Source organism: Oncorhynchus kisutch, linkage group LG19, assembly GCF_002021735.2.
Source record: "Oncorhynchus kisutch isolate 150728-3 linkage group LG19, Okis_V2, whole genome shotgun sequence".
Classification (NCBI taxonomy): Eukaryota; Metazoa; Chordata; class Actinopteri; order Salmoniformes; family Salmonidae; genus Oncorhynchus; species Oncorhynchus kisutch.
This window is the reverse complement of record NC_034192.2, coordinates 18,685,710-18,703,454: the sequence shown is the minus strand read 5'-3', so window position 1 is coordinate 18,703,454 and position 17,745 is coordinate 18,685,710. Positions and strand designations below refer to the sequence as shown.

The 17,745-nt window shown below is 42.3% G+C and overlaps 1 protein-coding gene across 1 annotated transcript; it reads left to right on the top strand.

Moving 5' to 3' along the window:
- The first annotated feature begins 937 nt into the window (after positions 1-937).
- wnt7ba (wingless-type MMTV integration site family, member 7Ba) lies at positions 938-17,236 on the top strand. The gene is made up of 4 exons (XM_020509441.2): positions 938-2,651; positions 4,164-4,390; positions 10,965-11,236; positions 15,489-17,236. Exons 1-4 carry the CDS (start codon positions 2,569-2,571, stop codon positions 15,966-15,968), a joined length of 1,062 nt encoding a protein of 353 aa, XP_020365030.1. The 5' UTR covers positions 938-2,568; the 3' UTR covers positions 15,969-17,236.
- The last annotated feature ends 509 nt before the right edge of the window (positions 17,237-17,745 follow it).

The window sequence follows — 17,745 nt, the reverse complement described above, 5'->3', positions numbered from 1 at the left end:
GGTTTTCCCCGTGGTTGGAAACCAAAATGATTTGAATCCCTTCCATTTCTCCCCATCCCTCCCTTACTATGTAAAAACATGATAAGAAACAGATACCATTGTCCAGACCAGTTGAAACAGCGAGTGCACTGCTTAAGTGCTGTCTTGGCTTTAGACACAGTGGTCAAATACACTAACAAGGGGTACATCCTAAATGGCACCCTATTCCCTATATAAGTGCACTACTTTTTACCAGAGTCATATGGGTCCTGGTCATAAGTAGTGCACTATATAGGGAACAGGGTGCAATTTGAGATGCAACCAAGGCGAGGAGGATTATACAAAACTGTCAGAGAGAAAGTTCCAGATACTCTGTGTATGTCTCAAATGGTACCCTATACCCTATTTAGTGCACTAATTTTGACAAGGGCATGGTCAAAAGTAGTGCACTAAATAGGCAATAGGGTGCCATTTGAGATGTACACTTAGTCTGCTGTGCTTTGTGCGGGCCCTGATCAGAAAGCCAACAAAGTTATCTGTGAGATGTCCGCTGGAATCAGAAGTAGGACACAAGTTGTGTTTTACTGACAGGGGCTTTGTTGAAATGAAAGATATGAAAGCCTGGATTGAGGTGTTATCAGCAAGAGAATTCTATCTAACTCTAAGGTGGTTTGTTGGCAGAGAGGTTTTAGACAGGGTGAATCTGAGTCTTTGTGGCTACAGATAGTCTGTGACCAAGATAGACTGTGACCAAGAGGTTGGCAAATAGGTTTTAGTAGGAAGGGTGTAGTGTAGTGGTTCCGAACTCCAGTCCTTCGAGTACCCCCCAACAGCACACATTTTTGTTGTAGCCACAGACAAAAACACCTGGTTCAACTCATTGAGGGCTTGATGATAAGTTGACATGTTGAATCAGGTGTGCTGTTGGGGTACTGGAGGAGTGGGGAAACACTGGGGTTGTGGTTTGCCTTGCCTGGCTCTTAAAATGGGTGAATCTGAGTCTGCGGTTACACAGATAATAGTCTCAGCTTGTAGTGGCTTTTCTGATCTGATCTGAATAAAGAATGTGAGATATTTCTCTTCATGTTTTCTTTTATTGATTGAAACAAAGCATGCCTTTCATACTTGAATGACTGCTCAGTGCTCAGCTGGTCCAATCTGTGCTAGCAGACCAAGATGAAGAGCACAACAGTCAGAGGATGTCTTCAACACAACACTTCACTAACATGACACGACACCCCCGAAAAGTTGAGAGAAGAGACAACATGGGCGTACTTTGCCCTCAGTTATCATCCCATGAGAGAAGTATCCTTGTAAAACGGTCCATGCTTTGAAGGTTGTTTGAAACTAAACAGCACCATCCCCACCCACTGAGATGTTTTACTCACACTAAGTTTCTAGGCAAACAAGCTGTTATTTGCATGGAACATCTTTAAAGGGAAGACTGTAAATATGTCTTTCTTTGTTTCTCATTCCCATCTGATATTCTAGAGTGCTTTTGGTGGTTTTATTTGCATGTCTTGGAAGTTTTAAACATGTGGTTAAAACATGGGCCTGTTTGAGAAGAATCACTCAGGGCTTAGATACAGTTTTGTCTTCATGAACTATTAAATGATTCCTGACAAGATTAATACTAAGAAAAAGTATTAAATAATAGCTTCTTTCTGCAGTGTGATGTGTTCAAGATCACAACTATTTGACCTCCTTCAAGTTGACAGTGATGGCAAATGCATTCTACCTTTCAACCACATGAGGGTATCTTCGAGATCTAAAGATCATTGAGAGAGCAAGATAATTAATTGTGTCCTGAAAGTATCCTACATTATTTCTATAGTTGTTATTTAGGGATTGAGTGGTTATATTGTGTGTCACCCCATGTATGTCCTACCTGTTTCCACAACAACCAATGTTATGGTGTCTCTTTTATCAGTTGAAATGAACAGGACCTGTCATGCATGCCTTCACAAGCAATTGATGGTTTTACAATTGTTTTTACGCGAGCCTTTTACTGAGACCTGTTGAAGACATAATGTCCAGAAATATCTGTATCCTACCTAACACCATAATACCAATAATATAAATGCATAAAGCACAGATTTTTAAGACAGTATTGATCACATGGATTCATTGATTGAATGAAAAAAAACTGGGAGCTAAATAGTCGAAGTCTCGTCTCTCTACCGTTGTCCCGTTTGGTTTTAACTGGGGGTGGGCGGTTTAGCACTGTCATACTCCCTCCACTGTGTCTCCCTCTGCAAATGATAAAACAGTGTCTCTTGGGAGGCGAAAGCGGCACATCCCTGTTGTCCCGGAATCTAAAATCCACCCCATCAGTCCAGGAGGACAACCACATTCACACCACTGCCGCCAAGAGATGACCCGTCCAGTCTCCGCGCCCGAAGCCAACGCTACTACCGGGGGGCTTGGAGCTGCATAGCACCAACGCTCCGCCGACTGACCCAAAGAAGGGAACAGAGATTTTTTTGATACGAACACCCAGGACTACTTATCTTCTAAGGGAATTATCTAGCTAATTTCATTTTTTCCCCCTCACTAAAGCAAGCAGCGGTCGTTGTGTTCAATGACACCATGCTCATTGTCTCGTCCCGCAGTGCGCTGCTGTCCGTCTACTATCCCCAGATCTTCCTCATCCTCACCAGCGGTAGCTACCTGTAGGTTGGCACGTGCTTTTTACCCTTCTCTCCAACAGGTGCTTGTAGAGAGAGCCATGTGATGGTGTGCATTTGTAAGATCTCTTTACATATTGAATCTCTATTATACACTAATTTAATTAATTTGTTAATTAGGACATTTACGCACGTGAAAAGTATGTGTAGTGTATAATGCAATTTCACTATAAAATGATCAACTCAAATAAGCTATTGGAACTTATATAATAGCCTATTGTAAAATACTGGGATGGTATTGGCCTTTACATTAAATTGTTGGTGCCAAACAACAAATATCTGTTTGGTTTTGTGACTGAAAATGGAATATTAATAACAAAACCTACAAGAAAACCACTTAACAAGAATAAAAACGTTTAATGAACATTTAACATGTCTGTTGAATAGCTTTATTTTAAACGTTATTTGACTAAATGTATTTTCCAACTAGCCTAAAAGTGGTACAGTCAATGGAGAGCTGCTCCAACTTCCCAAACTGACAAATAAAATTAAATCAATATTTTGATCATTTATAAATGACTTATGTTATATTCACAGTGTTTCCATAAATTAATGAGCTTACCTGACTCGTAGGATTTGCGCATTGCATCATGACCATGTTCCAGGCACGCTATTTTTGTAAAGTAACATATGGAAAAGAGCAACATGTCGCTGGATGACATCCTGTGTTCTGTAGACATTAAGACTGCACAACTGGTTATTTCTTATTACAATAAAAGACCCATGCCCTCACAGAACGAATGATTACTGCACAGATATGTCTCATACTTGTACAGACAGACCTGACCAATACCTAAAACAGTCATTGTTGAGGTTCATGGCTTTAGTTAAAATGTGGGAATAAACGGCTCTTAGTCAGAGTTGGTTTGTTGTCTGTTCTTCATCGGCTAACCATTGTTTGCTTTTGTGCATTTTAAAACCTGATTCAGTGACCCGAAGTAAATCTTACACACAGTGGTCCTTTAAAATTTACGAGGGTCAAGTTGCAGGTTTTGCTTGTTTATCTGAAGTTAGTATGTAACATGTTTATTTGTCAGTCTCAAAACATAATCAATCAAGTGTAAACCAGAAGTTATTGGCAAATACAATAGAGATATTGGCCCATTACTGTGATTCGACTAATTTTCAGGGATACGGCAAGCCACACGAGTCACGCTCCCCATCCCTTTCTCTTTTTGTAAGAGGGCGGTGGAGCAGGGTCGTTCCTAACTGACTCAGATCTATAAGGTCACAATAAACAATCTCAGTGACCTGCTTGTCTCGAACCAGGAGTGTGTCTTAAATCAGCTGTGTGTCTTAAGTGCTCTAACTAGATTGGTAGCAAAACTACCTGCGAGCCAAACCAAAACCTGACTGATATGAGGGAACACTGTTGCCCATGGGGGGACCTGTAGAATCTGTAGCTACAGTCCGTGTCACGCCGACTCTGCCCTGCCAACTCTATGTCTTGATGATTAACTATCTCTCCCCCCCCCCCCCCCCCCCCCCCCCCCATAGGGCACTGTCCTCGGTGGTAGCATTGGGCGCTAACATCATCTGCAACAAGATCCCTGGGCTGGCCCCTAGACAGCGCGCACTCTGCCAGAGCCGCCCGGATGCCATCATCGTCATCGGTGAGGGTGCCCAGCAGGGCATCAATGAGTGCCAGTACCAGTTCCGCTATGGCCGCTGGAACTGCTCCGCCCTGGGCGAGAGGACCGTCTTCGGACAAGAGCTGAGAGTAGGTCAGTCTACCTGCTGCAATTAGTCTAGTCAAATGCACATAACTTGTTAGGGGGTGCTGGGCTGAAGAAAACTTGTAGGGACAGTTTCCCTGAAGCAGATTATCCCTATTCCTGGACAACAACAAAAAACAATTTTCGATGGAGATTTCCCATTGAGCTTGCTTTTTAGTCCAGGACTAGGCTTAATCTGTGTCTGGGAAATCACCCTGTATAGATGAAGTAGGACCCGCAATGTTGTGGGTCGTAATTCATCTCTACTCTACATTCTCTACAGTGTGGCCCCTCCACACTGAGAAGGATATAATAATAGTTTATGATGATGATGCAGTAATTGCATCAGAATGCCCACCAGACCAAGTGAGAGGTGAGCATCTGATTGTGCCAACTGGGCAGAATGAGAAGTCACTGGCTTTTCCTGTGCCCCGATGAAAACGTATAGGTCTACTGTCAGTGACTAGCACCTAACTCACAGTCCAACCAATGCAGTCCAAGGTGCATGACACAAAGCATAAGCTGGATATATAAAAACAAATCTGATCAGCCACTCTTAAAGGAAAATGAAAGTTCAATTAAAGTTGTTTCTGTTGAACTTCCTTTTTCTTCCCAGTGGCTATGTTCAGACCAGGGCACTGGTTACAGGAGAGGTTATGGTAGTCAGTTCAGAGCAATACAATTTGGTGAAGGTGGGAGCGATAGCTATCATCATGGCCAATTTGGTTGTTGTAGTGTGTGTGGTGCTACTCCTGCAATAGAAGCAACAATGAGAGGTTCACAAACTAGACCTCCTCTTCATTAGAATGAAGAGTGAAGCTCTACGGTTAGTGAAACTACTTCAGTGAAATCTTCCAGTGAGAATATTATTCTTTCACCATCATCCTCCTTCAATAACCACAGTGAATACCGTACTTTTACTCCATAATATTAGGCATGCTAGTGTCCTGAAGGGGTTTCAATCCTACAACAGTCAGTCCTACATGTGACCTCATTGTGTAGAAGTCTGTCCTGCTTCTGGGCTTGACTGTCCTAAATACAGTAGATCTATAATAATTATTGTGTGAAAATGAACCACAATGTCCTTAGAAGTGCAACCTCTCCTAACTATCTATACTCATAATCTCTAAACATCACTCTGATCTGGTTTTAGTCAGCATTCCCCTATTTTTATTTTATTTCCCACAGCACACCAGTGGTATTGGTCTTAATACGGCCTCTCTTATATAAGTTGTCTATCAGTCAGAAATGTTTTGTTGCGGTCTCACTGTGGTTTGGGAACTGTGTTTAATCCAACAGCTCTGGAAACAATCACTTCTCTCACAGACAGGCGGACTGCTGGATCGAGGATTCATTTAGTTGTTTTGTTAGAGGAAAGGAAATGTATCTATTCCTCTGTTCACCGTGGTGTGTTAGGGTTATGGTGTGTTAGGTAGCTAATAGGGACACTCAGCTTGTCCCTCTACTGACTGTATGTGTTGGGAGAGATTGATATGGCAAGAACTCTGTCGATCTACTGGGAAGTTATGGTAGGACTCACCTCTTGGGTTGCTGTTGGTAGTGATGAAATGTTGGATTTATCATTCACAGGGCCTGGGGACAGGCTCATCCTATGGTCAGTTGATCCATTCGAGTTCATGTAAAGGCATCACGGGTGTCAAGAAGTTCCTCTTCAAACACTTAATCTGAATGACCTGCAAGGACAGGGAACATACACCATAACTATTGAGTGAGACCCAGAGTTTCTGTCTTGACCACTAATCAAGGTCAGCTACAGCAGTTAAAATACCCACAACAATGGAACCAAGCGTGTATTACTCTACAATCAAAACACATTTTATATGCTGGGGACGACATTTGGCAGCTCGAGGAAAACCTTCACTATTCTACATTTACTGAAAGGTCAGTTTCCCTGGTTCAGACCGATGAGAGAAGACTTCAGAGTTTGTTTAAAGTTATGGATCAGTGAGCCACAGAGCTAATGGGATCTACGAGTGAGTTTGTCAGGTTGGAGAGAAGCCACCCCATTGCCTTCCACTAGACACCATGCATTAATACTCAGGTTGTTGAGGAGAATGGAACCCAACATAGTATCTTGATTGAGGCGAGAAATATCCTATTACAAGGACAACGCAATAGTAATGTTATATACAGTTGATGTCGGAAGTTTACAAACACTTAGGTTGGAGTCATTAAAACTCGTTTTTCAACCACTCCACAAATTTCTTTGACAAGTTGGTTAGGACATCTACTTTGTGCACGACACAAATAATTTTTCTAACAATTGTTTACAGACAGATTATTTAACTTATAATTCACTTATAATTCAATTCCAGTGGGTCAGAAATTTACATACACTAAGTTGACTGGGCCTTTAAACAACTTGGAATATTCCAAAAATGATGTCATGGCTTTAGAAGCTTATGATAGGCTAATTGACATCATTTGAGTCAATTGGAGGTGGACCTGTGGATGTATTTCAAGGCCTACCTTCAAACTCACTGTCTCTTTGCTTGACATCATGGGAAAATCAAAAGAAATCAGCCAAGACATCAGAAAAAAATTTAGACCACAAGTCTGGTTCATCCTTGGGAGCAATTTCCAAACGCCTGAAGGTACCACATTAATCTGTACAAACAATAGCACGCAAGTATAAACACCATGGGACCACGCAGCCTTCATACCGCTCAGGAAGGAGACGCCTTCTGTCTCCTAGAGATGAACGTACTTTAGTGATGAAAAGTGCAAATCAATCCCAGAACAACAGCAAAGGACCTCGTGAAGATGCTGGAGGAAACAGGTACAAAAGTATCTACATCCACAGTAAAACGAGTCCTATATCGACATAACCTGAAAGGCTGCTCAGCAAGGAAGAAGCCACTGCTCCAAAACCGCCATAAAAAAGCCAGACTACGCATGGGGACAAAGATCGTACTTTTTGGAGAAATGTCCTCTGGTCTGATGAAACAAAAATAGAACTGTTTGGCCATAATGCCCATTGTTATGTTAGGAGGAAAAAGAGGGAGGCTTGCAAGCCAAAAAACACCATCCCAACCGTGAAGCACAGGGTGGCAGCATCATGTTGTGGGGGTGCTTTGCTGCAGGAGGGACTGGTGCACTTCAAAAATTAGATGGCATCATGAAGAATCAACATTATGTGGCTATATTGAAGCAACATCTCAAGACATCAGTCAGGAAGTTAAAGCTTGGTCGCAAATGGGTCTTCCAAATGGACAATGACCCCAAGCATACTTCCAAAGTTGTGGACAACAAAGTCAAGGTATTGGAGTGACCATCACAAAGCCCTGACTTCAATCCTATAGAACATTTGTGGGCAGAACTGAAAAAGTGTGTGCGAGCAAGGAGGCCTACAAACCTGACTGAGTTACACCATCTCTGTCAGCAGGAATGGGCCAAAATTCACCCAACTTATTATGAAAAGCTTGCGGAAGGCTACCCGAAACGTTTGACCCAAGTTAAACAATTTAAAGGCAATGCTACCAAATACTATGTTAGCATTGTATGTAAACTTCTGACCCACTGGGAATTTGATGGAATAAATCAAATCTGAAATAAATCATTCTTTCTACTATTATTCTGACATTTCACATTCTTAAAATAAAGTGGTGATCCTAACTGACCTAAAACAGTGGATTTGTACTTGGATTAAATGTCAGGAATTGTGAAAAACTGAGTTTAAATGTATTTGGCTAAGGCGTATGTAAACTTCGACTTCAACTGTACAGTAATTCATTTCCTTTCCCTGCTGTAAATGTTAATGTGTTTGTTCTGAAATGGAAAGCGGGTCATTTGAAAGTCTCTTACGGGTATTTATCGTTGCTTTGATGGTGTAGTTTGACAGAATGATCAATGGTACAGCAGATGTGAGAATGTATCATGAGGTTGTGGGTCTATAACCCGTGATAAGTTACCACCACCAGCTACAAAAACAATATGAGTAATGTTCACTTAACATTTATCTAGCATCTTTAAGCGGATTTGTGTGTTTTTTAACATCTTATAAATCCTTTACAAGATGTTACACTACATCCATAAACAACTTGTCTAGAGTGAAGGTAGTGAGTTCAATAACGCTACATTTTCAGCAATAGAATGACAAATGTGTTGGCTGAAGCAGAAACCAACTGGCACACATTAAGTGCACTTATAGATAGGATCATCTACACTGAACAAAACTATAAACATAGCATTTAAAGTGTTGGTCCCATGTTTCATGAGCTGAAATAAAACATCCCAGAAATTTTCCAAATGCTAAATATATTATTTCTCTCAAATTTTGTGCACAAATTTGTTTACATCCCTGTTAATGAGCATTTTCTCTTTTGCCAAGATAATCCATCCACCTGACAGGTGTGGCATATCAAGAAGCTTATTAAAAAGCACGATCATTACACAGGTGCACCTTGTGCTGGAGACAATAAAATGCCACTCTAAAATTTGCAGTTTTGTCACACAACACAATGCGAATATGTATATAGAAACATATGGATGAGCGATGGCCGAGCGGCATAGGCAAGGTGCAATAGATGGTATAAAATACACTATATACATATGATGTGAGTAATGTAAGATATATAAACATTATTAAAGTGGCATTATTTAAAGTGACTATTGATCCATTTATTAAAGTGGCCAGTGATTGGGTCTCAATGCAGGCAGCAGCCTCTCTGAGTTAGCACCACCCTCCGAAGAGCCTTGCGATTGAGGGCGGTGCAGTTGCCATACCAGTTTGTTAGGGTTTTGGGTGACAAGCCAAATTTCTTCAGCCTCTTGAGGTTGAAGAGGCGCTGTTGTGCCTTCTTCACCACACTGTCTGTGTGGGTGGACCATTTTAGTTAGTCTGTGATGTGTACGCAGAGAACTTAATCAATTAATGTATTTATAAAGCCCTTCTTACATCAGCTGATGTCACAAAGTGCTGTACAGAAAACGTTCCACCTTCTCCACTGCTGTTCCTTCGATGTGGATAGGGGGATCCTCCCTCTGCTGTTTCCTGAAGTTCACGATCATCTCCTTTGTTTTGTTCATTTTGTGTGAGAGGTTGTTTTCCTGACACCACACTCCGAGTGCCCTCACCTCCTCCTTGTAGGCTGTCTTGTCATTGTTGGTAATCACGCCCACTACTGTTGTGTCATCTGCGAACTTGATGATTTGAGTTGGAGGTGTGTATGGCCACGCAGTCGTGGGTGAACAAGAAGTACACGGAGGGGGCTGAGCACCCACCCTTGTGGGGCCCCAGTGTTGAGAGTCAGCGAATGGGAGATGTTGTTTCCCAACTTCACCACCTGGCGGCGGCCCGTCAGAAAGTCCAGGACCCAATTGCACAAGGCGGAGTTGAGACCCAGGGCCTCCAGCTTGATGATGAGCTTGGAGGGTACTATGGTGTTGAATGCTGACCTGTAGTCAATGAATAGCATTCTTACATAGGTATTCTTGTCCAGATGGGATAGGGCAGTGTGCAGTGTGATGGCGATTGCATCGTCAGTGGACCTGTTGGGTCACCGTTGTGAACAGAGTGCTCCATGGTGGCTGTGGGGTTACGGTATGGGCAGGCATAATGTCACGTGACTAGGGGGTATTCTAGCTTAATATTTCTATGTTGTGTTCTAGTTTATTTTTCTATGTTGGTGTTTTGTATGATTCCCAATTAGAGGCAGCTGGTAATCATTGGCTCTAATTGGATTCATATATAAGTAGCTATTTTTCCCACCTGTGTTTGTGGGATATTGTTTTGTGTTTGTGCATGTGCACCACATAGTCACGTTTCATTGTTCGTTTATTGATTTATTGTTTTTGCTTTAAGTTTCACTTTGAAATAAATACGTGGAACTCAACATCCGCTGCGCCGTGGTCCGATTCTTACGACAACCGTGACACATACGCTATGGACAACGAACACAATTGTATTTTACTGATGGCAATTTCCATGCACAGAGATAGCGTGACGAGATGTTGAGGCCCTTTATTGTGCCATTCATCAGCCGCCCAGTTCTTCAATGGCCTGCATACTAACCAGACATCTATTTCCTTATATGAACTGTAACTCTAATTGTTGCATGTTGCATTTATATTTTTGTTCAGTATATATACTCTATAATACTATAGTACATATACTACTATAGTAATACTATAGTATATACAGTACTTTTTGCTGTATCTGCTGTACAGACACAGATACAGTAAGGCTCCTGTGGTCAACCAGCAGATGTCACTTGGGGTTTTATCAGTGGAGTCTTACCCAGCCCACCTGTTAAAAATTAGGGCTCTGACGAGAGTCAGTTAGAAAGAGACTATCAAATAAGGAATGGTAGGTATTTATTAGCCTGTTACAGGTTAATTACATTAGACTAGTAAAAGGCCAAATTGCAGTCAGGTCACCTAGTAATGTAAAGTGTGGATGAATTTTGTTGTAGTGGGCCACAAGCCTTTCATTAGGCCACAGCATAAAATACTATACTATATAGTAACACAAACTCATACTATGTACTGTAATGCAATATAACTCACCTAGGACTAGTGCAAGATAACTCTTTGCCGCTCTCTCCCTCTCTCTCCGCCCCAGGCAGCCGAGAGGCGGCGTTCACCTATTCCATTACGGCGGCTGGCGTGGCACATTCGGTGACAGCGGCGTGTAGTCAGGGCAACCTGAGCCAGTGTGGCTGCGACAGGGAGAAGCAGGGCTACCATGACCAGGAGGAGGGCTGGAAGTGGGGAGGCTGCTCGGCCAACATCAAGTACGGCGTGGAGTTCTCCAGACGCTTCGTGGATGCCCGAGAGATCAAGAAGAACGCCCGACGTCTGATGAACCTGCATAATAATGAGGCAGGACGAAAGGTAAAGTGACTGACACTGCTTGTCTTGTTGTCTGGGGTTTTAACACACCTAACAAACATGTAGTTGATTCTGTAGAGATCTAGAATATCAGACAATAGAATATAATACAACTCAACCAGGAAAGTATACGGAACAAAAATCTAAATGCAACGTTCGTCCCATGTTTCATGAGGTGAATTAAAAAGATCCCGGAAATGTTCCATACGCACAAAAAGTGTATTTCTCTCAAATTTTGTGCAGAGATTTGTTCACATCCCTGTTAGTGAGCATTTCTAATTTGTCAAGATAATCCATCCACCTGATAGGTGTGGCATATCAAGAAGCTGATTAAACAGCATGATCATTACAAAGGTGCACCTTGTGCTGCGGACAATAAAAGGCCACTCTATAATGTGCAGTTTTGTCACACAACATGGATGTGTTGTTTTAGAGAATTTGGCAGTATGTCCAACCGGCCTCACAACCGACCTCCACAGCCGGCTTCTCCACCTGCGGGACCGTCTGAGACCAGCCAACCGGACAGCTGATGAAACTGTGGGTTTGCACAACCAGAGAATTTCTGCACAAACTGTCAGAAACGGTCTCAGGGAAGTTCATCTGTGTGCTCGTCTTCCTCACCAGGGTCATGACCTGACTGCAGTTCGGCGCCATAACCAACTTCATTGGGCAAATGCTCACCTTCGATGGCCATTGGCATGCTAGAGAAGTGTGCTCTTCACGGATGAATCACGTTTGTTTTCTCTGGATTGATGTGTATGACAGCGTGTTCCAGTTCCCAGCAATATCCAGCAACTTCTCACAGCCATTGAAGAGTGGGATAACATTCCACACGAAACAATCAACAGCCTGATCAACTATATGTGAAGAAGATGGTTTTCTGGTTTTCTGATCCACGCCCCTACCTTTTTTTTAAGTATCTGTGACCAACAGATGCATATCTGTATTCCCAGTCATGTAAAATCTATAGATTAGGGCCTAAGGAATTTATTTCAATTGACTGATTTCCTTATATGAACTGTAACGCAGTAAAATCTTTGAAATTGTTGCATTTATATATTTTTTCAGTGTAAATGTAAGTTCAGAGGAGACCGCATCGCTGTGCTAAATTATGCTATACTAGTTTAAAAACAGAAGGTTTCAAAATGTGTGTGTGTGTGAGAGCACATGCGTGTGTGCCTGCCCATGTGTGGGTGTGTGCGTGAACTCGCCCCTGTGTGTATGTGTGTGTGTGAGCGGAGGGAACGCAAGGCCGGGCAAACCGGCTGCCAAATGGAGTCCTGCCATAACCCTGCAGTCCCATTCATTGAAATACAGAGCATTAAGTCAGGATGCAGGATATTATTGCAAAGTCTCTCTCTCTTCCTCTCTCGTTGGCAGCCCCCAAAACCATGCTGCTGCACCACTGCACACACTGAACCAACCTAATCAAGAGCCAATTCCCCTAACTTGATAGCAGGGCAGATCAAGTGCAACAGGCTTGATACACTCGTACATGATAGGCTAGTAGGCTACAGTACTGGCCACACAGAAGTTTTGAATTCCTATTGACAATGCATCTAATGTCAACACTGATAGATATTGCTTTGTGTTAGAATTTGCTATTATTTTTTGGGGAACATTAGTCTACATAAACATTTCAAAATTTGGTCACAACTAAACGTTTCTGGCCCTTGCTACATATTCTGGACCTTGCTACATATTCGTCACCAGACCCACTGGCTCAAGGTCATCCATAAGTCTATGCTAGGTAAAGCTACGCCTTATCTCAGCTCACTGGTCATGATAACAACACCCACCTGTAGCACGCGCTCCAGCAGGTATATGTCACTGGTCATCCCCAAAGCCAACACCTCCTTTGGCTGCCTTTCCTTCCAGTTCTCTGCTGCCAATGACTGGAACGAATTGCAAAAATCACTGAAGCTGGAGACTTATATTTCCCTCACTAACTTTAAACATCAGCTAACTGATCGCTGCAGCTGTACACAGCCCATCTGTAAATAGCCCACCCAATCTACCTACCTCATCCCCATATTGTTTTTATTTAGTTTCCTGCTCTTTTGCACACCAGTATTTCTACTTGCACATCACCATCTGCTCATCTATCACTACAGTGTTAATTTGCTAAATTGTAATAACTTTGCTACCATGGCCTATTTATTGCCTTACCTCCTCACACCATTTGCACACACTGTATATAGACTTTCTTTTTTCCCCTATTGTGTTATTGACTGTACGCTTGTTTATTCCATGTGTAACTCTGTGTTTTTGTTTGTGTTGCACTGCTTGGCTTTATCTTGGCCAGGTCGCAGTTGTAAATGAGAGCTTGTTCTCAACTAGCTTACCTGGTTAAATAAAGGTGAAATAAAATAAAATAATACATTTTAAAATTTAAAAAACTGTCAACTGCGTTTATTTTCAGCAAACTTAACGTGTAAATATTTGTATGAACATAAGATTCAACAACTGAGACATAAACTGAACAAGTTCCGCAGACATGTGACTAACAGAAATGGAATAATGTGTCCCTGAACAAAGGGGGGGTCAAAATCAAAAGTAACAGTCAGTATCTGGTGTGGCCACCAGCTGTATTAAGTACTGCAGTGCATCTCCTCCTCATGGACTGCACCAGATTTGCCAGTTCTTGCTGTGAGATGATACCCCACTCTTCCCGGACATTTCTGGGGGGGAATGGCCCTAGCCCTCACCCTCCGATCCAACAGGTTCCAGACGTGCTCAATGGGATTGAGATCTGGGCTCTTCGCTGGCCATCGCAGGACACTGACATTCCTGTCTTACAGGAAATCACGCACAGAACGAGCAGTATGGCTGGTGGCATTGTCATGCTGGAGGGTCATGTCAGGATGAGCCTGCAGGAAGGGTACCAAATGATGGAAGAGGATGTCTTCCACGTATCGCACAGCGTTGAGATTGCCTGCAATGACAACAAGCTCACTCAGATGCAGTGACACACCGCCCCAGACCATGATTGATCCTCCACCTCAAAATTGATCCCTCTCCAGAGTACAGGCCTCGGTGTAACGCTCATTCCTTTGACGATAAACGCGAATCCGACCATCACCCCTGGTGAGACAAAACCGTGACTCATCAGTGAAGAGCACTTTTTGCCAGTCCGGTCTGGTCCAGAGACGGTGGGTTTGTGCCCATAGACGACGTTGTTGCCGGTGATGTCTGGTGAGGACCTGCCTTACAGCAGGCCTACAAGCCCTAAGTCCAGCCTCTCTCAGCCTATTGCGGTTAGTCTGAGCACTGATGGAGGGATTGTGCGTTATTGGTGTAACTCGGGCAGTTGTTGTTGCCATCCTGTACCTGTCCCACAGGTGTGATGTTCGGATGTACCGATCCTGTGCAGGTGTTGTTACACATGGTCTGCCACTGTGAGGATGATCAGCTGTCCGTCCTGTCTCCCTGTAGTGCTGTCTTAGGCGTCTCATAGGCCAGTTGCAATTTATTGTCCTGGCCACATCTGCAGGCCACATCTGCAGCTGTTAGTGTCGTAACGACCGTTCCACAGGTGCATGCTCATTAATTGTTCATGGTTCATTGAACAAACATGGGAAACAGTGTTTAAACCCTTTACAATGAAGATCTGTGAAGTTATTTGAATTTTTACGAATTATCTTTGAAAGACAGGGTCCTGAAAAAGGAAAAAGTTTTTTATTTTTGCTGAGTTTATATAACTCAACCCTAAATGGTAAACTGTCATCTGTCAAATGTGTCCGCTAAATATATCCGCAAGACATCAAAACTTAAATCGCACATGAAACCAAGTACAACGTTATACAGGTTCTGGTTACATAAGAGTTCTGGTTGTTTATTCTGTCCACTGTGGTCCTTAAAAAGGTCAAGTTAGTAAGAGAGTAGAGGCTTGAGTCATAAGTTATTTTCACTTTATTTTTTTACATAGCTGGCATCACTGTCCAGTTGGGGGATTTTAAATATATAGTCAAAATGGACTTTAGGCTATATTTCAGGGGATGCCCTTAGTTGATAGACGTAATGTATTGTAGAACTGTTGAATGGAAAATACAATTTGTGGATATATGGGCTGGCCTAAACTCTTTCATACAAATCTCCAATTCACATCACTTTGAATTAAGTAGTTAAGCTACCTACACACAACTATTCAACATTTGGGATTTGCCAACTCTTACTCAAAGCATTTATCTAACCCTCGGGTCATGTCAACCTTTTCCAAACCTTGTATCCAACCCTCTTCTCTCCTCTCCCTCAGATCCTGGAGGAGCATATGAAGTTGGAGTGTAAGTGTCACGGCGTGTCAGGCTCCTGCACCACCAAGACCTGCTGGATCACCTTACCCAAGTTCCGGGAGATTGGCTACATCCTGAAAGAGCGCTACAGCGAGGCGGTCCAAGTCGAACCGGTCCGGGCCTCCCGTCTCCGCCAACCATCCTTCCTTCGGCTGAAGGAGGCGCGGGGCTACCAGAAACCCACGGACACAGATCTGGTCTACCTGGAGAGGTCTCCTAACTACTGCGAGGAGGACACGGCAACAGGGAGCACAGGGACGCGGGGGAGGCTGTGTAACCACACGTCACCCCATACCGACGGCTGCAATCTGATGTGTTGTGGTAGAGGCCACAACACCCACCAGTATACCCGCGTGTGGCAGTGCAACTGCAAGTTCCAGTGGTGCTGTTTTGTGAAGTGTAACACGTGCAGCGAGAAGTCTGAGGTGTTCACCTGCAAATAAAGGATGGATGGACAAGCAGATGGATGGAGGGATGAGGGACGGAGCTGGGAAAAGGGACAAGGCAAGGCAAGGCCCTGAGAGAGGATACAAGGAAGGAAAAAAGGGTACTAGGACGTGGACTTAGTGGGGAAGGACTTCAGGAGGGACTCTACAGAGTGGACTTGGAAAATTGTTCGATTCTTCACGGCTTCATTTTGCACATTGGACATCCTATTTGATTTTTAAAAACAAAGGAATGATTAAATGTACTAAAATGACTTTGAGAGAAATTACTTTGAGAAGTAGGCAAATAATGTTTTCTTCTTATGTGCTGACTGGAAAACTGTGATGCAGATATACTATGTGTTGCAAGATATTGATGAAGTGCAAGGATTGTGGTTGTTCATTTTTCTGTCTCCAACCAAGCAAATCTGTTTATTGGAAACATTGCGGACCCAAACTTTATCAAGTGCAGTTTTCATCTCCTCGGTAACACTGCTCATAAAAGCAAAATTAACCTCGACATCTGAAACAGGGAAGTAAAAAAACTGACATAATTACAACCTCAAACTGGAAACGGTACATCAGCAAAGTGCCTTTTGACTGCGATGGGAGACGGATGGAGAGAGAAAGGAGCGTGGTTTCAAAAGACTGGTGTAGAATGGTGGTGTACCTTGACTATCCAGTCACACTGTATTTACAAAGCCTTCAGAAACTATTCACACCCCTTGCTTTTTTTTAGTGTAGTGTTACAAAGTGTTATTAAAATGGATTTGTAATTTCCTGTCAACAATATACACAAAATACTCTATAATGTCAAAGTGGGAGAAAAATTTTAACATTTGTAAAAAAAAAAAAAAAAAAAAAACGAATGAATGAAAAATAAAACACAAATACATCTGGATTAGATAAGTATTCAACCCTCTTGAGTCAATACATGTAAGAATCACCTTTGGCAGTGAATACAGCTGTGTCTTTCTGGGTAAGTCTCTAAAAGCTTTCCACACATGGATTGCGCAACATTTGTCAATAATTTTTTCAAAATTCTAATAGCTCTGTCAAATTGGTTGTTGATCATTGCTAGACAACCATTTTCAGGTCTTGCCATAGACTTTCAAGGAGATGTAAGTCAAAACTGTAACTCGGCAACTCATTCACTGTCTTCTTGGTAAGCAATTCCCGTATAGATTTGGCCATGTGTTTTAGGTTATTGTCAACAACAACAAAACAGTTGATGAAAATGTAAGTTGCTCTGGATAAGATTCAAAAATGACGCCTGTAACTTCATAGTGACTGGGTGTATTGATACACCATCCAAAGTGTAATTAATAACTTCACCATGCTCAAAGGGATATTCAATGTCTGCTTTTATTTATTTATTTTTGCCATCTACTAATAGGTGCCCTTCTTTGCAAGGGATTGTAAAACCTTTCCGAAAACAGAATTCCACTTTGACATTATGGGGTAAACCATTTTCAATTCAGGGTGTAACACAACAAAATGTGGAAAAAGTCAAGGGGTGTGAATATTTTCTGAAGGCACTGTATGTTTGAACACTGAAAATAAATGGTTTATTTATGTTAAGATATCTTCAAACTAAAAGGTCTTATAGTATGGATAGCAATGTTTAATATATATCTTTTTCTCTTTGATTGCTACTGAAGTGTACCAGAGTTAGTGTGGCATTAAGCATAAAGCCACAACAGTAGAGTACAAAACATTTTTCTGCAATTTTCATTTTCTTAGATCTGTGCATTTCTATTGTCAGTAGCGTGTCTAAGTAGTTATCTGATTTTTT

Excerpts from the sequence above, each read along its gene's own strand:
- wnt7ba (XM_020509441.2), top strand. The coding sequence starts at position 2,569 with ATGCTCATTGTCTCGTCCCGCAGTGCGCTGCTGTCCGTCTACTATCCC. Across the intron at positions 2,652-4,163 it reads CTCACCAGCGGTAGCTACCT|GGCACTGTCCTCGGTGGTAG; the intron begins GTAGGTTGGCAC and ends CCCCCCCCATAG. Across the intron at positions 4,391-10,964 it reads CGGACAAGAGCTGAGAGTAG|GCAGCCGAGAGGCGGCGTTC; the intron begins GTCAGTCTACCT and ends TCTCCGCCCCAG.